Below are 25175 nucleotides of genomic sequence, written 5' to 3' on the forward strand. Positions count from 1 at the left end.
TTCAGTAGTCTTAAGGAAGCTGTTGTGTTTACAGGAAAAAAAAAATAAAAAGTCCTTTTATTATTATTCTCCAGTCCATGAGTACATAATCACCTACTACACCAGAGTAGCTGGTGATAAAAACAGAGGGCACAGCATGAGCTGGGAGTGAAATACCTGTCATGCAGCACCATGGTGCCTGTGTGTGTAGTCTGGGAGTTTTACTCAGGATTTAGCCTTACACAGTACAGGTGGTGCTGCTGTGCTACCAATGGTCACCAAGAAGCAGAAATTAGTGCAGAAGGATCTGGAGGTGACTTTCAGCACACTTTTGTGCAGCTGCTTTTCCCTGCTGGCTGGCATCTGGGTCTGTAGTGTCCAGAGGAAAAGAGCTGCTGTCTGTTGAGCTGAAACAGTGGTGAGTGGTGCTTGGAGGATGCCAGGCTGAAGCGGGAGCATGAAGAAGTCAGATTTTGCTCTTCACAGGCCTAAGTAAATGGGATCAAAGTTGGCAGTGCCTGGTTCAGAAAAGTGCATGCCACCATTAAACAGCCTCCTAATCAAGAGGTGTGCATGTGTGATCACCCAGGAGGAGGTCACATCTGGAAATTCAATGGCCAAATGTTTAAAGGCATTAGAGACACATAGGGATAGAGAGGAGCACCAAATGGTATTTTCAGAAGTGACTCCTATTACTTAAATTGCAATAAAATCTGTGGGAATCAGGCAGTGAAGTACTTAATGCCACTCTGAGAAAACTCTGCAGGGTGCCTGTTTTTATCAGTAAGTGCCTATGTGCCTCTTAAAATCCTGGCTGTCAGAGGCATCTCCTACCCGTAAGGCTTTAGCAACACTGAGTAGCAGAGATTGAAGAAGGATTAAGACACAAATGCTGCAGTGTTTGAGCCCTCCCTGTGTAATGTCTGTGCATGGCTCTATTTGTGTGTCTGATGCCACACAAGGAAGATGGATCATGTAGGCACATGCCATCAGAAAGCAAGGATGTGGCACACAGACTTCCTTAAAGGTAGCAAAGCAGAGAACAAGAAAATCAGAGCATTGTCTTGGATCCCATTCCCCTGAGCAGATGAAGAGGAAAGGAGGACATATTTAGTACCTTGTTCCTTAGATCACAGTAGCAAAAGTACAACCTGGCTCCAGGGCTAAATAAAGAAGGAAAATGTACTAAGTCCTTCTACCAGCTGCGGTAGAGAAAGGCCTGCTGTGTTCTCCAGGAGGATTATTGGTATTACTAGTTACTGGGGAGATGCACATAAAATTGTGTGAAGAGTAGAAAGGTAAACTTCCAACTCAGGTGATCAGAAGTATAAAGAAAAGAACTACAAAGAAGTATAAAGTATAAAGAAAGAGGAGATTATTCTTTTGCAAAAACCAGTCTCTTCAAAATCTTATTGCAAATACAATCTTGCAAAATAATCTAGCAATACTGTATTTTGTGATATGAGTTAGTTAGTAATACACAGGAGACAAGAGGACCTTGAAAAAATCAGCTTAGAAAGACTTCCCCAACTGTGTCAGGGACTGTAGTTTAAATGCAAAGCTGGTGAACATTCAGATGCATAGTAGCAATCAAGCAGCCACCAAGAGAATACAGCAAGGAGCACAGAGACACATGAATCTGAAGAGCAGAATACTTCTGTGACAGTAAAAGTCAAGATGTGAACAGAGGAGCTGAATTCAATGTATGGAAGGCCAGCAGGTCCTGTGGAGTAAAACCTGATGATGAAAAGCAGGGTCATAGACAGACTGGAAAGTACACAGTCATATCAAAGCCTGTAGGGAGAGCAGCTAAAGAAAAACCAGAGCACAATCAGGAAACAGTTGCTGATTTAGAGTTTGGATGTACAGGATACTAGGCTGTACAAAATGGCAAAAATGAATGGTTTGTAGGTGCCAGGCTGGCACCAGATGCAGTAATATTGGAGTAACCAGATACAGGCAAACTGAAGGTCAGGTAGATAGACATATACAGAACTGTGGAGACATCTTTGGGATTATTCAAGGGAAGAAAGCAAAATTGTCATCCAGCAATGGTGAATGGCAGTTACATTACTTCTTAATCCCTTGGACTATATGTTAGTACAAGCATAATAGGAAGCACTTGAGATCATCAGTAATACAGAAGACACAGAAGGCCCTTTTGTCAGTGCAAACAGGCAAATAGATGATGCTTTCACTACTGCTCTGTTCTCTTGGCTTGAACTCATCACTCTGCAGTCAGACAGGCTCAGCCCAGGGTGCCTGCAGTGGCGACTCCAGCCTGGGGTAGCTGCACCTCTGCAAACTGACTTTGCTGCAGTGTGCAGAGGGAGGATCACAGGAGCTAAAGAAATGTTAGCATGTGTCTCACAAGAAAGATGAAGCATTGGTCAGCTCCCAGAGCTGGATATCATTGCTACTAGTGGAATGAGTCCTGTGATTGGAGTGCTGGCACCAAGGGCTACAGGCTTCAGGAGGAGGCAGGACAGGTGAGGGGGAGGTATGACACTATAAGTAAGGGAGAGGTTTGATTGCACAGCCCTTAGAGTTAGTGATGATGTGGTGAAGAGCCTCTGGGTGAACACTGGGAGGGAAGGAAAACAAAGCAGGTATTGTAAAGAGTGTTTGCTACTGATTGCCCAGTTGGGATGTAAGCACCAGTGAGTTATTCTATAGGCAATTGGGAGAACTCTCTGGACCAGTAGCCCTTGTCATTATGGGAGATTTCAAGTTCCCACATATCAACTGGAAATATCATACTTCTGTGACAAGTCTTGGAAATTCTTGAGGCTTATAGAGAAAACTGCTTGTCATTCATATTTAGAGAGCCAACTAGGAAAGATGCCCTCCTGGACTGACTATTTGTGAATAGAGCAGGACTCATCAGGGATGTGACAGTAAGGCAGCTGTCTTGGCTACAGTGTTCATGAAATGGCTGAGTTGAGGATTTTCACTGTAAAGACAGAAAAGGATGGCAGAGTTGCTTCCCTGGACTTCATGAGAGCAAACTTTATGCTATTCACGGTGTTACTTAGCGGTGTGCCAAGGGAATCTGCTTTTAAGGACTTTGGAGTCCACATATGCTGATCAGTATTTAAGACTCATCTTTCAGAAGCACAGGAGCAGATAACTTTACCATGCTGTGAGTCAAGCAAGCAGAGCAAAAGGCTAGCTTGTCTGAACAGGGAACTCCTTGTGTGGATCAGGAGGAAAAAGAAACTGTATGACCTCTGGAAGCAAGGTGGACATGTCCTTAATTGGTCAATCTTGAAGTGGTCAGCTCTGACTACAGAGCTGGGGTTCATTTACACAGGAAGAAGACATGAAAGTCCAAAGCTCAATTAGAGTTGAAACTGTCCAGTGTTGTTTCAAATAACAAGAAGAGCTTTTTTTTCAGATGAGGTCTAAAGAAAAGATTGGGCTGATACTTGGTGACTTGGTGAAGGTGGCAAATACTTGATAGTGCTTGGTCAATCTGACTAACAGGAATGAAGAAAAAGCAGATGCATTCTATGCACTTTTTGTCTCATTCTTTAGTAGACCTACAGCTTCCCAGTCCTCTGAGTTGGAGGACCATAAATGTGAGAACAGTGGCTTTCTATTTGTGAACACTGGAATTGTAAGAGACCAGCTGTATCAGCTGAATGTTCACAAGTCCATGGGGCCTCAGGGATTCATCCAAGTGTTCTGAAGGAGCCAGTGCATGTTGTGGCAGGAGCCCTCTCAATAATCTGTCAAAGATCTTGCAGGTTTAGGGAGGTCCCGCTGATTTGAAGCTTGTTATGTTATTCTAGTTACAAAAAATGTAACTACAATGTTATTCTAGTCTACAAAAAAAAGGCATGAGGAAAGACCCAGGGAATTACAGACCTGTTAATTGAGCCTCAGTTGCTGGAAAAATTATTGAGATTATTATATTGGGTACTACTGAAAGGCATTTAAAGAATTATACAGTCATAAGGAACAGTCAATATAGGTTCATAAAAGGGAAGTCCCATTAAACTGATTTGATATCCTTCTATAATAAGGTCACCTGTGTAGTGGATGAAGATAAAGCAGTGGATACAGTTTTCTCAGGATTTTAGTAGGCTTCTGATACTGTACCTCAGCATCTTTCTGGACAGATTGCTCAGCCATGGAATGAGTGGACTTGTGATGCACTGGGTGAAGAACTGGCCAAAGGCCAGATCTCAAAGGATTGCAGGTTACAGCTGGCTGTTGACAGGTCACCAGTGATGTTCTTTGGGGCTCAGTTTTAGGGCCAGTTCTGTCATATATATATTTGCGTGTGTGAATATATATACACATATATATATATATATATATATATATATGTATATATATATATGTATATATATATGTATATGTATATATATATATATACACACACATATGCATATATATCAATGATCAGGATGCAGGAGTTGAATGCACCACTGGCAAGTTTGCTGATCATACCAAAGTGGGAGGTGCTTTTAATTCTCTTGAGAAGGCACAAAATATCTTGCAGAGGGATGTAGGTACCCTGGAGCATTGGCCAATGATTAGCAGGAGGAAATGTAACAATTCAAAAGGCTGGATTCTGACCCTCCTGGGATGGTGTAAAGCCAGGCACAAGTATGGATGAGGAGAGGAGTGGCTGAAGGGCAGCCCTGCAGAGAGGGATCTGGGGGATGCTGGTGGACAGCAGGCTCAGTGTGAGACACCAGAGGGAAAACCCCATGCTGGGGTGCATCAAACAGAGCATCACCAGTCACCCAAAATTATCCTGCTGTGTTCAGTGTTGGTGTGGCCTCACCTGGAGCACTCTGTGCAGTTCTGGGCCACACCATGGAAGGAGGATGTGAAAGTCCTTGAACACATCCAGAGGAGGATGACAAATCTTGGTGAAAGGACTGCAAGGAATGTCCTAAGAGGAGCAGCTGAGGACACAGTGCTTTTCTAGTTTGGAGAGAAGGAGGCTGAGGGGTGACCTCATTGCTCTCTGCAGCTTCCTGAGGAGGGGAAACAGAAAAGGAAGCACTGAGCTCTTCTCCCCGGTGTCCACTGACACAATGCAAGGGAGTGGTCCTGTGGGAATGCCCCACAGGAGATTCAGACTGGACATTAGGAAGCATTTCTTTACAGAGAGGATGGTCAAACTCTAGAACAGGCTTCCTAGAAAAGTGGTTGATGCCCCAAACCTGTCAGTGTTTAAGAGGCATTTGGACATGTCCTTAATTGGTCAGCCTTGAAGTGGTCAGGCAGTTGGATTAGATGCTTGTTGCAGGTCACTTTCAATATACATATTCTATTCTACTCTATTCCATTTTGTCCTATTCTATTCTTTCCTGCTGTGATCTTCCTGCTGTGATCTTCCTGTTGCACCCTGAGGCTGTTCATTCAGATCTGTTTTTTCATGACATAAAATCTAATTTTTTTCCTAGCAAGGAAGGGTGGGGACTGATGCATTTTCTGTTTTCTTAGAGACTTTCTCTAGTTCAGAGCAGGCATACAGTGGTAGCACAACACAAAGTTTGAACTAGTTGATTTCTCATTTATCTCTTGGATGAGGTAGCTGCCAAGTGTCTCAGCCCAACATCTGCAATCCCTAACTCCATTAACCAGCTCAACATAACAAATGAGGGATCATTCTCCAGCTATCCCTAAATTTTTTAGTGGGCTGATGTGTTTTTTCTGTAAGTTGATACTAGCTCACTGGAGTGACAGGCAGTATTAATAAAGCTTAGTCACAGAGCTGGAAAGAATGCTTTTTACACATAGGACCAAGAGGTGCCTGGATCCTTCTTTGTTTGAGCAAGCAGCCAGAAAGTTTGAGGAAATAATGAGAAAAAGGAGATGTACTTGTCAATACAATTTCATGATTGAGTGTAGATGTTGGTGAGAAATGAGACATCTTGCTGCTTTTTGCCAAAAGCTTTAGAATCACAATGCTGTGTTTCCATGTTTTGCTGCACAATTTCCTAATGATAATGTGTTCATAAACAGCAAAGCAATATAGCTCCGCAATGCACTGTCAAGACAGAACAGTAATGATTATGTGGCTTCTTTGGAATAAGATAACCTTGAAATCCAGTAATTAAGTAACAATGTGTGTCTTGGTTAACTCAATGTCTTGGTTTAATTCAGTGTCATTTTTAAGTACAAGAATTGTCCCCATGTTTGTGTTCCAAAAATCAATATTTACTGTTTGTTAGATAGAATTTTAAAACAGAAAAGCTGTAGTGGAGGCCTGTGAACTTCTCAGGATCTTTGCTGAGTATAACACACCCTGCCTGAACCTGCAATTTGTGGGTATTGGTTCCTACTTTGTACAGCCATTCTGCATATGGACATGCACACAGCATATGGTGAGATTTATTAGAAAACTTTTTGTTCAAGTAAACCACTACAAGTCCCATCAGCCCAGCTCTGCCCTGTCTGCAATAAAGATCTGTTGCTACAGGCCTTGGCATTAGTTCAGGAGACGTTTCCAGTCAGGATTCATTTTTGACATAGATGAATGAGGACTTTGGTGAGACAACTCAAAAAGAGATTGCCCTATATAATTTGGCTGAGCATTAGGCTTTGAGAAATGAATGATTACATTTAGAATTGCCTTTCACATGAATGGCTGGAGAAGATCTGTCCAGCTGTCTATATGAGAGATTTATTTTCTGGGGTAAAAGTGGAGTGAACTACTTTCTCCATTCAGAGAAAGCTTTGGGTTGAGTAGTCACCTTCTTTTGAAGGAGAAGAATATTCCTGATGATAAAAAGAGTACATAGAAATGAGAGTGCATTTTGGAAATTGAATAGTATCTTCTTCTCCAGAGATCCATAACCACTACCAAAAGGGTACCAATTTAAAAACAAGTTTTTGAGGGGAAAAGGTTACTTTTATCAGAGAAGATACTACTGCAGATGCACATGCTGAGCTGACTTTACAAAGCAGTTAAGTAGTTTTACATTGTAAAACTTTTAAGATGCGCCTACAAATAAAATTTCTCTGACAGGTACATGGAAATTCTGCTAATCCTTTGTGTCAGAAATGTATTTTTGGAGTGTGTAAGGCTAGAATAAGCCTTTTTTAAGGCAATATAATGAAGTTAGAAAATCCAGGAATTTATAAAATATGTGGTTTATTCTTCTATGCCTTCACCCCATAGAAATTTAGGAAATTATGAGCTTCTTCTTAAATCCTTGTGTGTTCTTCTTTGTGTATTTTCAGGATTCCTCTTTGATTGGAACAGCCACAGTGGCTGGTCCCAGGACAAGTGCAATAATTGGAGATCAGGGAACACCACCGAAGGTCCAGCTCCCCCTCAATATGTAAGCAGCTCATCTCAGTCACTGTGTACTCTTTGTTTCCAATTGTGTGTGTGTGTGTGTGTGTGTGCTTGAAACCTGAATGCCCAAATCTCAGCTCAGGTGCATTCTGAGAAGAGAGAGATTGCAATTTCAAATGTGAGGCAGCCTCTGCTGAAATTAAAAAATTAATAGAGAAGGGCAGGGCAAGACTTCCCCCTTTCTGTGTGAGCCCTTTTAGACTTTATTTATTGTAACTGTATAGATCAGTGTGAAGCAAACTGAGTACCTCTGAGCTAGAGAAAATCTTTCATTTAAAGCTCTTAAAAAGGTGTAGTCCCATGCAATCAAACACCTGATTTATTCACAATTAACCAGAAAAAATGGCTCAGTTGCACTTTTTTGGTGCCATCAACAATGAACGAACAAGGCAATGAATGAACTTCACATCTTTGGCATACAGTCTTGTTGAATAGTGCGTAGAATAACAGAAGGTTCACAGAACAAATAGATTTCATATTTGGCAAGTCTCTTCTAGCCTGGTTGGTTTATCTGATACTTGTCTAATTAACTACTGAATCCTCTCCTTTCAACACATATACCTCATAAAAGCAGGACAACTATACACACACAAACACATATGCGTATCCCCATTTTTGGGTTTTATGATATAGCTAAAACAAGGTCTGAATTCACAAAATCCTGAAAATAATAGATCTTCTTTAAGAACAATGGGGGTGTTTAATCAGAACCAAATAAATTTCTTCTTAGCTACTTGAGATCTTTATACCTGAGAGATGCCACACATCCCTGAGTGCCCCATGGAGAGGTGTCACCATTGCCCTGTGCTCACCCTGCACAGCCTGTGTGGCACATAGTGGGGCACGTGTTTATTGCAAGATTTGCCCTGACTAGGAAGCGATAACTGGCAACATTTGAAGTACCTGGTTGCTGAATCAGGACATTTTCCAGCTCTCAGGCAATGCCCCTGACTCCATGCCTCAGCAAGCCTCCCCTGCTCCCTCCCATGCTTCTCCTGTCATCTCCCTTGTGAAGCAGCCTTGTAATCCGGTCTGTCATTCTGCATTTACGAGCCAAGTTCCAGTCAAAGAAGATGCATTATTTGAAAGCTGTAGCAGTAGTGGGGAGGTGCAACTCTAGACAAAACCCTGGGGCTTCTGCGCTGTAAGCAGAGTCACAGGCAGCTACCCAAGGCCAAGAACACTTCACACTTCAACCTTTTTTCAGGGAATTTCTAATAAACATTTTGGGTTCTTCCAGGTCCCACTTGCAAGCCTTAGCCTCGCTGTTTCACATAGCCCAGAATAATCTGATACTACATTTTGCAAGATTTCAGATTGTTTTTTTAACACTTTTTTCTAGGCTGTACAGAATTAGCTGGTGAAGTTTCACACCTAAAATCTAGAGAGCAGTGAAATGTGTCCAAATCCAAAGACTTTGCCTTAAGGCAAAATCATCCTCAGCAAATGGGACCACTAGACCTGATTTCCTGCCAGAGGAAAAACCCAGAAACAAATTCTGGGGAGGGGAGCTGCTGGCAATCAGATTGTTTTCAGCCATGGATGAGAGCAGGCATGTCCCCCAGCTCTCCCACAACCGCCTCCCTGCCAGGAGTGGAGTTTATGCCTGCCCACAGGCTGGGCCTGCCCCTGGGTTTGGAGAACCCTGTGCCTCTGCAACTAAAGAGGAGACCCCCAGGGATGGGCATCCTCACTAGCCCCTTGCACAGGAGATGGGATTGCTGGTCCACAAAGAAAGTACTGATCACTTGTGTTGTGCCAGGGTCACCCTACATGGTTGTCACACAGAAGCTTTCATCACTTTAGCCATACAGAGGTTGGTCTTTCTGGTGTGGCATCTGTGCTGGGCTGTTGTACACCTTCTTTTAGTCTCTGCAAGGATTTCAATGCTCTATCCAGAGGATGTTTAGGCTCATTGTGATATTGGATATTCAGACTTAGTGGTAGCTGACGTGGGGGAATTTGCTGGGTGAAGCTAGTAGGAGAGAGCAAAAAGAAACTAATAGGAGATCTGAAGATAGCTGCAAGGCACGACAGCCTATGATCCACTTAGGGTAATTTTCCTTGCACCTGCTTCCAGAATCTCCACCTGTAAGTTACATTATTACATGTAGCCCGTGGGGAGAAAAGGCTAAGTGAATCTATCTAAAATGCTCTATCCCTGACCCCCTGCTTTACCCATAGCTTCTGAATCTGAACCCTGTGTAAGCAGCAATTTCAAGAGGGACAGTCAAAGCCACATTCTCTGCTCCCTTGAGTGAGTGCAGTCTGGCACTTTCTGTTATGTCCTTGCAGTGCTGAAGGATTAGCACTGAAGCATGCAACCTTATTTCTTGTCAGGGTGACGCATTTTAATGTCCTTCAGATCATATGCAGCCTCATGTTTTCCGTCAGGTGAACAGCTACAGACCTGCTCAAGACCACCCGATTATATAGGCTAAAAAAAGCATGTGCAGGGTGGTTTCTCCCCTCTGTTGGCTAATGAAATATAGTTTCTGATTAGCTCTTTGTACCCCATGCATGTGGTAAACAGAGCCAGGCACATCAGCCTAAGATTCCCCAAGGAGCTGTTACCAAATAGTTCATATTCTGCTCGTCACTGCTGTTTATTTACTACCTTCAGAATAAAAATAAGGAAATCTATGGTACAATAAAGAAGTAGAATCAAGAAAAATAACAGGATTTATTCCTCAATTATATTTCCTGGAGAGCAGAAGTAAAAAGTCATGTATCATTTTTATTGGCTGAAAATCTACAATTACAACTGCTATAGTTTTGGTTTTTTCTCTGGTTCACTGCTATAAGGTGGGCAGCAACCCTCTTCTCACCCACCCCTGAGTCTAAGAGCATTCTGCTGCACTTTGTAGTGCAAATGCACTTTCTCTGTTTTCCCATTTCTCTTAGTCTATGTTCACTGCCTGTAAATCACAAATAAATAAAAAAAACTCAGGAAGGCACAACCTTGATCAAGAATTACCAGAAATCCCTTTTTGTATCTGGAGAAAAGCAATAATACAAAGAAAATCTGGTATTTACAAAGAAAGTGTTGTTCTGTGTGTGCACTCTTTCTATTCTATCCCGGCTTTCCATTATTTCCCAAAGTGCAAGCAATCATTCTTAATTTTCAACAAGAATCTCTCTAAACAGAGAGTGTCTCTGTAGGGATTTTAAGCTGTAGTCATTTCACAACACTAGACACATCCCTGAAGTAGTAACAGAAGAACAAAAGAGAGATAAATAGAAAGACTCTAAACAAAGGGAATAAATAAAAGCTGTAATTAAATAAATAAAAAGTTTTACATATTGGATCCTGTATTAAAGATTTATTAGTACACTTGCAAGACATTCAAAACCAAATTCTACCAGTTCACTTACTTAAATAAAAAATCCTCTGCAGAATGTGGCCCTTTCTCAGTTTTTGTTTTACCAACATAGTACAAGAATTACCATACTAGATCAGAACAGTTTGGTGTGCTGTTTCTAAACTTGGCCAGCATAAATAGCATTGAGAAAGCTGCAAGAAAAGCTTTTGAAATAGCCTACCTATTTTGAAATAGCTTACCTATTTATTTTCCTCTTAAACTCCACAACAGAGGTGGATCCCACCTGAAGCAAATGAATGTGTATTTCTTCCAGATGTCAGGATTTGCAAAGCCCTCTTACTCCAGCCCTTGTTACTCTGGCTGTCACTGTAATTGTCATGTTTTTCTGAAACTGTTGATACATCCTTAACTTGGGTGCTGCTTTGTGGCACTGTTTTGGTCTGGTTATGCCCTGGATGAGAAGCATGTCTCATCAACTTCTAAATTACCTTTTACTCTGATTAGTTACTCCCTTATTGTCTTAGAATCCAGTCTCTTCCCTTCCCTGTTTGTGAAGCAGCCTGTAATGGTGTCCCTTTTTAACCTCAACTTCTGAGCAGCTCTCTCTGCTCTGTGGGGCTGGAGCTGGAGCAGGACAGGTGGTGGCTGATGTCACCTGTGTGCTCTCTCCCTGTGTGACCTCTCCCCACAGCTACCTGGCCCTGTATGCCTACAAGCCTCAGAAGAACGACGAGCTGGAGCTGCGCAAAGGGGAGATGTACCGCGTCATTGAGAAGTGCCAGGACGGCTGGTTCAAGGGCACCTCTCTGAGGAGTGGCATGTCCGGGGTCTTCCCAGGCAACTACGTGACACCCGTGTCAAGGTGAGGACCACCTGCCTCTACTGGGGCATTCTGGATGGCACCGAAAAAATGTAGCTCTGCTTTTAAATCACATTCCCCTTCCAGAAATTCTCTGCACTGTGGACTTCAGTAATGAGACTTGCTGGTTGTAGCATTTGAGTGATCCATGTCCTCAGGACATTGCACCAGTTGTATTAGATGATGTATTTATGACCTCTGACAGGCCCAGGTTTTATTATTGTAAAAAATCTGTTGGCTAATGGTTTTATTGTTATAAAACTACTGGACACGTAACAAAATTAAAAACACTCGTGTTTTGCTTTTCAGTAGCTCCTCATCTCGATTTTGTTCTTCCTAAAGCAGAGATCTGGGATAGTTTGAATCTGGACTAATGTTTGAACAGTTAAAATTCTAAAGTGGTAGGAGAGTTAAGTAAATTGTCTGATTTTACCTACCCCTGCCTCAGTTGCAGCAGATGAGAAAAGGAAAAAAGGCATTTTTGAGGGAGGAATGCCATTTGTCAGAGTTCAGTATTGGACAATACCATATCAAAGCTGAGAAGCTGAGAAGAAAGTCCATCTCTGTGTCCCAGACTGTTTGCCCTACATGTTCCTTGCAGGTAAATGCTGGCATATGTATGCCCGTATCTCCTTTAGAGCAACTGTGGATTGGCAAACTGAACTCATTCCTTCTCATGTGCTCTCAGTCTCTCCTCCCACACGCACACAGTCTCCACCATCTCTGACTCCTCTCCAGAAAAGGGCACCTCACAACTCAGACACTGTTGATCTGGAAAAATTGATCCAGCTTTGTTGCATCTAAAGTTTGTCAAGTCTGCCGCATGTGTCCTGAGTAACACCAAAAGTTAAGAACAAATCAGAAGGCAATAACTAAGCCTGCTGACAATCCTAATATTGCATTTCAGTAAGGAAACCCCAAATATTAATTCACTGGTTCTTCACTGCTCATCAACCTAAAGGTATTTACCTTATTTTATAGAGTCCCTTGGCTGCCTTTGCTCCTTGCCTCTTCAGCTCTTAATTAGTGAGGAGGTTTGTGCTGAAGGGTCGGTTATCTGAATCAGCAAGACTTTATTAAATGCAGCATGTCACAGCTAGAACAAGACAGAGAAGTGCTAAAGGGCAAAAGTGTTTTCCACAAAACCTGAAAACAGCATTATGATTATATTTATGATCCTGTGGGCTAATTAAATTCCTGTATAAATCACCCTCAGTGAGAACAGCAATAAAAATCTGATATCAACAAAATCTCCTATTTCCACTACATTCAACATACATTGTTCCCCTTTGACAGAAAAGCAGAGGATTAGATTCATACATGTTTTTCTGCCACACCCTACAAAACCCAAGGAAAAGAAGTTGTGAATTTAATAACACTGAACAAGATTTATATGCTGCCAAAACACGTGTTTGAGTGGAGCATTACGGAAAAAGAACAAAACTCTTTAGATGGGCAGACAGGCACAGGGCAGCAGAGAATATTTGCCACATCCAACATCTACCCATCTCTGTTGGATTCACAGATAGTTTCTGTACTTGTGGGTGTGCATGTTTGCCTGAACACAGCTCTCAGTGGACTGTTAGATGTGCTTTTCTGGCAAACTGAATCTAGTGCAGATGGCCAAGCCAGCTCCAGCTGAACCTTCCTGCCACCCTGCCAGCTCTTCACAGCAGATGACAGACAGTCAAGATTTCCATCTGGTGGGATTCCCAGCTTTTCCCAACCTGGGGACTTATAAAAAAAATTGAAGAAAATAAAAAATCAGATTTATTTAGCAAAATGTAGTCCAGACAAACCTTGTACCATGAGATGAGTTAAGTCAGTGATACCACAGTGATGTCTTTCCATACATCTGTAGGAGGAGGGAGGATTGGACAGGAGGCATAGCTATTTTTTGCCCTTTTGGACCATATCCTCCAGCCTGTGATTTGGTCTTTTTCCATCAGAATTCCACTCTTTAGGCTTTCCACTCTTTTCTTAGGGTTATTTCTTCTGTCACCCATGTCCTCTGAACCAGACTGTTCAACATACTCCTTTCTCCTCTTCTCCTCTCTGTCTTCCCATGCCGTCTTGGGGACCCAGAGTTTCTCCCAGTTCTATACTCCATAGATGACTATTAATGCTTTTTCTGTTATTCTCTCCTCTCTTGCTAAACCCTTGCACTGCCTCATTTCCACTTCCTCCATTTTACTTTGTTCTGCCTCATATCTCTGTGCTGTCCTTTCCTGCAAGAGGACCTTGGCGCAAGAAGCAGCCCGGGAGAAGAAAACAGCACAAAATGATCCATCTGTTTCATGGCATCTACAGCTGGGGAAGGCAATCATTCAGGAACTTGAGTGAGAAAGAGGTGCTCAGCAGCAGCTGAGTTTGTCCACTGATGTCTTTCTGTCTTCCTAAGTGTCCTTCTGTCCTAGTCAGAGTTTTTTGCTCAATGGTAAGAGGATCCAGACATGCTTTAATTGAACTCAATTCATAGGAGAAAAAGCCTTGTCCCTCCCCTCTGAAGGGACTTGGCCACTCAGGTGAAATTATGCCTGCAGTTTCAAGTGAGGAGTGAGAGAGGTGTCAACAACTCTTTGGACTTCTTTTTCATTCAGGTCAGCTGCATTCCTGTCCCTGTTGCATTCTCTTAGCAAATCTAAGCTAGGGCTGGTTACATGAATAAGGTGAGTGTTCAGCCAAGCCCAGTCAAGTCTGCAGCTTCTCAGTCCCCTTCCATAGCCACACACAGATTGTGTTATCCATCTTTGTTTCTCCCTGTAGGGCTGTATGCAGGTTTGATCCAAAGAAAAGATCTCTGAGTCTGTTTTAATTATCACTCCATGTGAAATAGCCTCTGGCACACAAAATGACATCTGGGAGATACCCATTTCCTCTGAATTAAGATTTGTGATTTTACTAGAAACTATTCAGACAGAAATATAGGGTAATAAAAGACATGATGAGAAAAATTATCTTTTCTATTTTTACCCTGCACTTCTTCCTGTAGAATAAAGGGGTGAAAATATCCCCCAGCTTGCTTATAAATGGGTCCTATAAAGATAAGTATATATCCATGTGGGAACCCAGGACGTCCCTCTGGCTGTCCAGGACGGCCAAGACCTCTGCCAGGGGGCTCAGAAGCCCTGGCATGGAGTCCAAAACACCTGTGGTTTTGATTATGACCCGTGGAGCAAATTACCAAGCTTATATGAAGACCGGCAAGCCACAACAGTTTAAGTAGAATGATAGTGAAGTTATCACAGGGTGGAAAAGTGGTTTTTGGGGTTTCTAGAATGGGGGTTCAGGAGGCAAGATGGAGGGATCTGGGTGTGTCCAGCCTTTCTTCTTCTTCTTGGCCTCCATCTTCTGCTGTGATGTTGGCACTTTTAAATTGGTTTAGAGTAGAAGCTCACTGTCTAACATAGGTGATAGGTATTGGAAAGTAATTGTAAATATTGTACACGTAGTTTTTAGTATAAAGACATAACACCACCCTGGGGGCAGGCAGTGTGCCTGGAACTGTCCTGCTGGACGGACCTCAGCAGGGCAGGAGAAAATTTTTTATAGATAAGACGCAATAAACAACCTTGAGACCAAGAACTGAAGAGCTCCGACTCATTCTTCAAGTGCTCGGGCTGGGAAGTGACTTTTAACATTTCTCGGGGTCACGGCGACCACCAAAAGATCCCGAGATATCAATACCTCAGTTTACTTTAACAACTGATAGGGTATTATGTTAAACCCCCTAAGTAACTGGGGGTACTTATCAGCACTGTGGTGGGGTATTGGGGTCTCTGCAGCATGCTTACACTGCACTTGTCTGTCTCCGTGCAGGGTGCCAGTGGGAGCTGGGCAGCCCAGGAACAGCGGAGCTGTAGGAGCTCCAACCACAAAAGTAGCGCCAGGAGCCATCCACCCCATTGTGGGGGGTCACAGCAACGCCAGCACGGCTGCCAGGCCGGTTGTTCCCATCAGCGCGCCCCCGACGCACGGGCAGCTGCCGGCGGCCTCTCCGCAGCTCAGCACCTGCCTGCGGTACTCGGCCCAGCCGGCGGGCAGCCAGCCCCGCAGCGCCATGCAGATGGGTAAGTGCTCACCCTGCCTCCTGCCTGGCACCACTGCTAGGGTACCCCTCCAGTGCCACCCCCAGAACGTGCCTGTTCCCACTGCTTTCCTCCTCGCTTCAGCCCAGGCAGGGTGGAGCTGGTGCATTGGTGATAGAGTATGTTTGCTTTGCTTGTAATATTTATGGGTTTCTATTGATCTCTGGGAACCACGTTGTGTTTATCAGATTGTTCTGTTGCTACAGCTGAAATAGATTGTAGTGTTTACAAATATTTATACAATTTATCTGAGTGAATGCAAGCACTCTGTATACCAAGGAGAATAACAGTTCTGAGTCTGGTCAGCTTGCTGATAAAAAATACTGCCCTTATAGCAGTGCAAGTAATACATGCCTTGAAATTAAGAAGCATTTCATTGGGCTTCAGGGATGAAAGGTATTTATTAGGCAGAATGGAACCCTGTGTTAGTGGTAAAGCAAAAGATCTGAAATCTGCTGCCACCTTTTTGAAGTGAGAATAAAAGCTTCTTGCACCAGGGGGCCTCTGTTCTTTCTAGGTTCCCTTTCTGATGTACAGCACAATTTTCTAGAGTACAATTTATTCCCCTTTCCCTGATGTTAAACAGCTTCTGATGTTGAATAAAGTAAAAGCAAATCCTGTGGTGGAACTTTATGCAGCAAAATTTAAAACATTTTGTTTCTGATATTTTATAGGGATGTGAGCCATTGTATTTACAAAGATCAGTAACAACTGTGACTGCTCAAAACTAAGGTCTTAAATACAAAACAGAGCAAACACAAATGAGAAATACCCTGCAGAGTGAGTCATGAATTCATACCTTTTGAAGCCAGAAGGCATGATGATGGCCATCTAATCTCACCTCCTCCACAGTCCAGACCAAAGGGAAGAAAATGTAATCAAATACTTGAGAATCTCAGTCTTGAACAGTGGAGACTCCTCTGCTCAACAAACAGTGCAGGGCTGTGTGACAGGCATCCATGTCACACTGGGAATAATCCATTTATCCTCTTCTTCTCTACTGTAGAAAATGCTGAAGAATTTTCCTCTCAAGTCACACCCTTCCAAAAGGTCTCCTGCTCCCACAGCACAAAGGCAAAAATGTCCCCTTTTGGGTGCAGTGCTCAGCAAGTGTTCAGGTGCTCCTGGTGCCTCCTGTGCCCACATCACCAGGCAGATGACTCCCCTGAAACCAAGGTGACAGATTGCTCTGCCCCACAGGCCTGGCATGGCCCACACCTTCTTTCCACACCTCCAGCAGCTTCCCTGATTTAAGATTGCTTCTCCAGGTCACTGACATCTGTAAAGTGCCAAAGCATTGGCAGGCAGGGTGATCCAGGGACCACAGAGCTGTTCCAAAACCTCCCAAGCAGAGAGTTTTCCAACCTTTCCAGAAGGTTTCCAGCCTTTCCAGAAGGTTCACGAGATTGTTGTTTTAATTAAATAAATCTTTGCTAGGATAAATAAAGGAAGTTTTCGTGATTACCAGTAATTATCTCCACAATAGCTGTCTTCACCAGCATGCTGTGGACCAGAGTCCATGCAGGACAGGTCAATGCACTGACTTTTGGAAAAGCTTTTCAAGAGAGGCAAGCTGGCACAGTATTCAAATCACGTTTCTGTTGGCTTGCAATATACATGAGTAACAAATCAATTTGCTACAAGGCCACTAATGTAGGAACACACCCAAAACGAAATATGAGTGGTGTAGAACAAAAGTAGCCTTCAGTGAGCATTGCTAATTAATAGCATGTTTGATGCAGCACAGTCCAGATCCAGAGATCCCAGAGCAAAGGCATACATTGTAACAGTAAGCAGATGAAACTACAGAATAAAATGTGAGAACTCTACTCAGAGCTGATTTTTCACAGGCCATTTCTTTTACTGTTTTTCATGTTTTATGTTTCCTTTGTGTCTGGAAACACCAAGTCTTGCATGAAAGCGGTGATGTACCTAATATTATTATCAAATCAGTGTTCTGCAACCAGGTACATGCAGAGAAATTCCATTTATGTGCTTTCTCTCTAAATTTAGGAAAGTCATTGCTCCCTACAAACAGTAGTTCAAAACCTAGATCCTACAAGTTTAACCATCCCCAAAAAAAAAGGTTACTCATAGGAAAATTGCTCATCACTCAGGTTCCAAATGGGAAAATCAGGAGGGAATAATTTCCAGATAACTAGTGAATACCTTGCCTGGCATTCTGGAAGTGAATTGCACTTCCAGAACATGTTCTTAGTAGTCCTGGGAGGGAATGATGGTAACTAATAGTAAAAAGAGTCTTGAAGGCATCTGTAATAACAACTTTTAGGGCCTTCCTCATTTTACATGGTAAAGTGATATCAAGTTACAGACTGGCTAAATATAGTGTAGCTGATTTGCCATAAACATTAGTAAAAAAAGATGTTATAGAGGAGCTTCTGTAGAGGAGAATCATATAAACTTTGGAGGTGCTAATCTGATGATGACTGGCCCATCATGTTTAGTATCACATCAGATAATAGGGCAGAAGGCTGGGAGATGAAATCCCCTCCTGGCAGGAGTGCTCAGCTGGTGTAGTGAGCAGGATTAATGGCACTCTATCAATCTAATCCTCTATCAATCAGTGGCAATGGGTGCCACTGATAACCATAGGAATAGAAACTAGTGGTTTGAGTTGTTCTAGCATTGTTGTTTAGTTACAGATTGAGTGAACTCCAACTGCATAAAAGTTTGTCCTCCAGATGAATTTGTCAGAAAATGACAGATCAAAGTCAGTCAGAAATTTTCCAGTAAAATGCCACTTGGTCAAAGAAAAGCTGATTTGCTGGACTCAAAGATTTTTTTTGTCAGGAATGAATACAGTTCAACCAATACCAACCATGAAGCTGTACTGGCTCATGTAAAGGGAATTGATGGCTTTCCAGAGCTGTTCTCCACAGAAGAGAACAGTGCAATGATCACATTCCATGTTTTCACATCCCAGGTGAATAACCTGATCAAAATAGAGTCTATTATGGGGTGAGTGAGCATGTTGTGCTCTGAAAAATGTTCAGAGGTTCAAATTTTGCACTGAGACAGAACTAAACAAGATTATGAAACCTTGAAATCATTTATGCAATGGGCACTTTCCAGCCAGTCCTATTATTGAATCATTTATGTGAGGGAACGTCTGAGTATGGACTCAGCTTTTAGGCTGCACATACTTGAAGTGGAGCTGTATTTAGGTAACACCTAAGCAATCAACCAAGCTGGGAGTCACAGACAACATCATTGTGGAAACAGACCTAGAGCTTAGTCACATTTTTTGCATCCTGAAGCATGCAACACGCTCTGGAGAGCTGACCTCATCAGTGTGTCACAGTCACCCTTAAATGGGCGAGCTCTAATTCCTGGTTCCCACTGCTTGCAGGCAGGATTTGCTTAGCAAGAGCAGCCAGACTAAAAGGCACTGCATAGTCCCTTAGGGACTTTGCTGGCAGAGACGAGGCTGAGCTCAGAAATCCTCCGGTGAATTTCTGCTTAATTTATCCTGTGCAGCACAGTGATGTGATGTTGGTCATTTTGTTAGGGCTGAAACAAGACACCTCCTTTTGTAATTGCTGTCTGCAGGGTCAGCGTGGATCATCTGGGCTAACCCCTTAGGTCCCGTGCTGCATTGCTCCAGATCCGATCACCTAAGGAGGAGGGCCTGGGGGTGCAGAAAACAGCTCAGCTGGAACGATATAATGTATTTTTAAAAGGCAGCAGGTTAGGTATTTATTTCCAGGCACGGAAAGGAATAGTGATTGTCATTCCCCAGTGGCATCACTGGGGGAAACAAGCCAATTTTGGTGACTTCGGGCAGGGCTTTGCAGCCAGGAGGGGAATTAGCTGAAAACACTTGCTGGGTGATACATCCTGGGCAAAGGCTCAGAGCTTATATCCCCATCGGGCCCTTGGCACCTTCACAGACAGAATCACAGAACACTCTGAGTTGGAAGGGACCCACAAGGATCATCGATGCCAACCCTCCCAGTGAATAATCCCCTAAGGGGATCAAACCCACGGTGTTGTTGCCACCGTGCTCTGCCCAAGTGAGCCGCGGCCACTGAAGGGCCCATCGGGGCAGTGCGAGGGCAATGTAACCGTGCTCTCTGCTCCTCCCGCAGCGCACCCGGCAGTGCCGGCCCCGGAGCGACCCACGGCCACGGTGTCGCCCCTGCGGACGCCCAGCTCGCCCTCCCGCCTGCCCGCCGCGGCCATTCGGCCTCACCCCGCCGTGTCCCCGCAGCACGGCCACCAGCCGCCCGCCCCGGGGGCCCGGCCCCTCATCCCGCTCACCTCGGCCGCCGCCGCCATCACCCCGCCCAACGTCAGCGCCGCGCACCTCAACGGGGACGTGGGCAGCGGAACCCTGGGCGGCCCCGCCGCGCCCGGGCCTGCCGGCAAAGCCGAGGAGAGGAAGAACGAGAAGGTAAGGGCCGCCGAGCCTCTGTGTGCCTCTGTGCGTCTCTGTGTGCCTCTGTGTACCTCGGGCACTGCCGCGGTGCCCTTCCACAGGGCTGTTGAGGAGGCACTCTGTGAAAGCTGGGTTCCATCGCCAGACAGCTTGGGCATCCTCATCTCACACTATTTGCGCTTTTCATCTTTCCCCCCACCACCATACTCCACACTGCCCTGGGGTTACCTGCTCAGGGATGGGAAACAAGGCTGGATGAGCTGAATTTGTGTGTTTCTGCCGATGATAAGCGCCGAAATGTGCAAACTTGCAGTGGTGCAGCGAGATGTAGCGGGCTCTTGGCCGTCAGAGCCGTATGGCCATGTCAGAATCCGTCTGCCTCCCTACACCAACGAGGCCGATGGTGGCACCAGCCACACAGCAGGTGCCTCAGGCACAGTAAAACATTGGCTCCTGAGTCGTAGGAGCTGTTTTGCTCTTCCAGAAACATCTCAATTTCTTCAAGAAACTCTCATTGCAGTGGCACAGCCAAAGGAGAAGAGGGCAATGGGATACTGCTCGATGGGATGTAGGTACAGTGTACTGTAGGGTTAATCTCTGGGGAGCCAGCAGTGGGACTGATAGCTGGGTACGTGTTCCCTGGCACACCTTGCTAAGGAAAGCCAGCTTTAAGGAGGAGAGCTGCTATAAGCACCCAGCCTTTTAGGTTCTTGGCAAATATTTTGCTTTTCCCAAATGTTTACATTGTGTCAGCAGTTCCCATACATCAATGCTGAAGATTATCTCTGTACTGGCTAGCAGAGCAAGATCCTGGTTTGTATCTGAGTAGGAGGAAGAGATGTGGGGGCCTGCTTTTCCTTTGAACCTGAAAAAAATCCTTTCCATATGTTCCCTGAGCTTTTCCATGGTGACAGACACATATGGAGCAAACAATTTCTTTGTACATGGTAATACTGAGGTGGCAGGTCTCATGTGTCCTCTGGGTCACAGATAACCCCTAGTTGCACAAAATGAGGAGTATGAGTTTTAAAATGCTTCCCTTAATCCTGTCTTGAATTTTCTCTGAATGCATTTTGTTGAAAGAAGAAGGGTGTGGAAATTCTACCCTGGATGTGACATTTAGGTATGTGCTTACAAAGAACAGCTCTCAGGTGTGCGTCAAGGTCTGCATGCGGTGGAAACAGAACAACACCTGCTACTTCTGCAAGTCCAAGGAAGGGAACAGCATTTGGCAGGAGATGGTAGAGCTGCACATTGCCTCAGAGCATTGTGTACTGGCTTATTTATTACTTCCTAAAACACATTAAGTGATAGGTCCATATATTTTAATTCATGTGATACTGCACACAGAAAGTCTGTAGACAAAATTATATCGAGCACAGTCCTGAAATACTGGTTAACCTTTCCCAAGTTATTACAGCCTAAAGTTACTGAATTGGGATGCAGAGAAGTAAAGTTAAGAGGTTTGTGATCTCCGTGCATGAAGGGGAGAAGGAAATAATATACATCATTGCAATGGGTGTTGCCAAAGACCAGTTCACTATCTGGGAAGTATCAGAGAAAAGTAACCGTAAAAATTGTCATTTCTGACTCAACTGGGCAACACATAACTGCCCCAGCTGAACAACATTTTCCTGAATCTTGTCCATGTTATAGTTCACTTTCATTTTAGAAAAATCTGAATTAGCAATTCCTTTCTTTTTAGAAATAGTGTCTGATGTTCAGCCAGATAAGTTGACTTACTCTTTGCTAAGCCCAAATATTTCTTTGAAGAAATTGAGAGCTTGGATAATGCCAGAAGGAAAGACATATAACTATTCAGAAAGGCATCTGTGAGTCAGAACTGGAACCATATCTGTAACAGGGCTTGATATTTTCAGAGTGAGGGCTGTTTGGGCAGATTATTTGGTAAATAGGAAAGTGTCATAACACTCAGAGGGAATATCAGTGGAGAAAGGCAGTATCTGTTATCAGTACACATAATAGGAAAAAATCAGAAAATATCGAGGAGGAAAAACAGGAGAGACGTAGCTAGCAAGCTGCCAGATAAGCAAAGATCAGAAGCAATTTTTTTGAGTTCAGTTTCATTATATTAATCAGTCAGGTATTTTGAGATGAAAGGAGCAGAGGGGAAGTTAGTAAGAGGAGAGGTAATAAGGTCTTCAGCTCTATTGAACACAGGATGGAAGAAATGCACAGGTAATTATCTCCTGAGAAACTGAGATTAGCAATTCATGTGTGATGTAAATTGTAATGTGTCATTAAATTAGCATTGCTGTTAGAATCAACAATTTCTGGTGTCCTATGAAGTTGTTAACTTTAATCCTGGCTTAGTCTTTCCAGTGTCTTTTGTAGAATACCACTGAGGAAAAAGGCTGAATGATCAGAGAATAACTGGTTTAGGAGACATTTTGTTGTTATTAACCATGGTTTTCTTTCATGCAGGAATTGTCAGTGTGAGTTCACTATTGTACAGAGGGCACATAGTTCATAAGAAGAAGTAGTTTGCATTCAGGGATGGACATGATGAGGATCCATTGTTTTTCATGGTTCTTTTGAGAGCTGTGGAGATAAATTGCATTTTTTGCATTTATCACTCTACTATGGTGAAATATATTGGACCTTGGGGAATTTTCTTCAGATTACAACTTTAGTAATGTTGATTGTCTGCTTGAAGGCTGGGTTGGGAGATAGCGGGGGAAAGTGTTTTTAGATATGATCTTCTAAAATTTTATGTTTTATGATTTCCCATGTTGATTCCACTCAGGATACTAAATGTGACACCAAGGGGCAGCTTCTGCAGTAAGTCCATGTATGCTGTTTGTGTTGTTTGTTCCAAGATGGAATCGACTTCACCTCGGGAATAGCCTTGCTGAGTGTACAGTGCAGTCATCACTGCTAAAGCTTTCCTCTGTGCAAATGTTTATATGCCAGTGTATCACAGGTTGGTGTGCAACAGTCACATATAGGCAAATCCCACGATTTCTCTAAAATCAAAGGACTCCAATTCCAACTTTTACTCATTTCCTTGTGGTTTAAAGGCAACAGGCAGAAATAATCCTAAGGATTATGGTTTTCAGATCAGCATGAATGATTTTCTTGCTCATTTTCTATTAATATAGCAAATAAATCCTTAGGTCTATTTTTTGACATCTCTAGTTCTCTGCTTCAGCTTATTTCTTGAAGATCTTGATCCAAATTTCCAAAGCTGCAGGTGAACCTTGGTACTTACATTCATTTAGGTACCCTAATAATAGTGTCTTACTGTCATGTTCCTGCTGACTTAAGCAGGAGGTGAAATTCTGCCTCCATGCCAGTCTTCACTTGTTGGTAAGCATCTAATCCTGGAGTATCCCATCTGCAACTGGGCTTGGGCTCCACATCTCAGCTCCTTGACCAGCCTCCTGTCTCCTTAAGGAACAGTTTTGAGCATGGTCTCCTTTACCAGCTGCTGATAGTAGCTATTGAAAAACAGCTTTATGCAGTGCTGAAGTCCACTGTGCAACAGCACTTGGAAAGTACTCTGGCAGCCAAGCAGGCTGAGAAGTAGAGCACTTGAAAATCAGAGAAGTTTCAGTGCTGTACGGGCACAGTGGGAGGCAGCAGGAAAGGCGGCTCCCGCAGGGCAGCACAGACACTGCAGGAATGACAAGTGGCCTGAGTAAAGGTGAGGGAGCACGGCAAAGTCAAAGAGGTGATGGTGGTCAGGGCAGCAAAGGAGAGAGAAGAGCAGTGGCAGCTGCTGGGAGATAGAGCAGGGAGCACCAGAGAAGGGTCCCAGGTGAAGGGTGCTGTGCAAAGCCCAGAGGAAGGGGTCCTGGAACAAGGAAGTTGAAATACAGGGTGAAATGTTTCTAAAGAAGGCAGTGGAAGAAAGTGTGAAGGAGTTTCTTTCTTCTTTTGCTCAAATACTTTCCACCTGAAGCATTTTTTTTTTTAATTTTTCCTTTCCCCAGAAGTAAAATGCTAATTTTTCCCCAGGGTCACTCTATGCCAGGTTAGGGATGGGAGCATCCCTAAGACATCACAGGGTCAGGAGAGAGGCAAAACAAAGAGCAAATGGACAACATCCATTTCCTTTAGGGGTGTGGAGTGATAGCAGGGTTCCTTTGAGTTCTTTGTCATGTGTAGCTGTCTGAAAGTCAAAAAATTCAGTCCCACTTCCCAAACCTTCTGAACATCTGAAAGAAAGACATGGCGATCTCAGCTGTGGAATTGGAGCAAAACTGTATGGTTTGGGGGCTTTTTAAAATAGGGATCCTGCTTTTTTGGGCAGGAATGCTACCCAGTTCAACTGGTAGATTACAGCTAAGAGCTTGTAATTATGGTATGACTACTGCTTTGACCTTGCTCAATTTTTGCTATAATAGTTTCTGCTGTACATAATCTGGGTTGATACTTAATACTACTGATAAAACCACTTGTTTGAATGAATTAATGCATTTCTCATTAAATGAGCTCCTCATTATGTTAATCAAATCAAGCAAATCATGCTGGGTGGTTTGACCACTGTAATTAAACTTTCTTTAAAATCCAGTCATTTGGCTTTTGATGAGGATTTTGATTAAACTCTTCCAAAATGTCTGGCCCAAGAGCTGACAGAGAGGAAAATAAGAGCTTGTGCTATCAACCAAGTCATTAATTCGTCACTGCGTTACAGCAATTCCTTACTGTTTTACCTAGCCAGAGTATATTGAAATATTTGAAAATTGGCAATGTAAAATTAAACATTTCTTACAAGTATGCTGAGAGAACAAGTCTGTTTGCAGCTTTAAATTTAGGAACTGGGTCCCTGGAATACATAGTGGATCTAGATTAACAAGTTACAACAAATGGGAAAATACACTAGGCCGCTGTTTCCTGATGTTAAGATAAGAAGAGGTACATCTTCAGAAAATTACTTTGAACACACACCAGCAGTTTTGCATGTGAAGACTAAATCAGTAAACATCTGCCTGTCTTCACCAGTGTCACTCACTTTCTCAAGTATTGGTCCTGCTCAAAATAAATGCATTCCTCAAATGATACAGTGTGTTTGGCATGATGCTGGTGTGAGAACTACATTGCAAAACAGAACAAGCCAAGGCCTATTTTCTGGCCCTGCAAATGTCCCTGCCTGACTTGTATCCATGCTTCTAAGCTTTTTTTCTGCCCAAAATAGGATGGCTACATCCAGACTGCTCATCACTAACAGTTCTGA

At 43.4% G+C, this 25175-nt stretch overlaps 1 protein-coding gene across 1 annotated transcript in view; it reads left to right on the forward strand.

Moving 5' to 3' along the window:
- SH3RF3 (SH3 domain containing ring finger 3) overlaps positions 1-25175 on the forward strand; it is a 245316-nt gene that overhangs the window by 190588 nt on the left and 29553 nt on the right. The window contains exons 5-8 of the mRNA XM_063149876.1: positions 7189-7289; positions 11321-11491; positions 15308-15558; positions 19686-19990. Coding sequence (XP_063005946.1) covers positions 7189-7289; positions 11321-11491; positions 15308-15558; positions 19686-19990 — 828 coding nt within the window. The remainder of the gene's footprint in view (positions 1-7188; positions 7290-11320; positions 11492-15307; positions 15559-19685; positions 19991-25175) is intronic.

This window comes from Melospiza melodia, chromosome 2, assembly GCF_035770615.1.
Source record: "Melospiza melodia melodia isolate bMelMel2 chromosome 2, bMelMel2.pri, whole genome shotgun sequence".
Lineage (NCBI taxonomy): Eukaryota > Metazoa > Chordata > Aves > Passeriformes > Passerellidae > Melospiza > Melospiza melodia.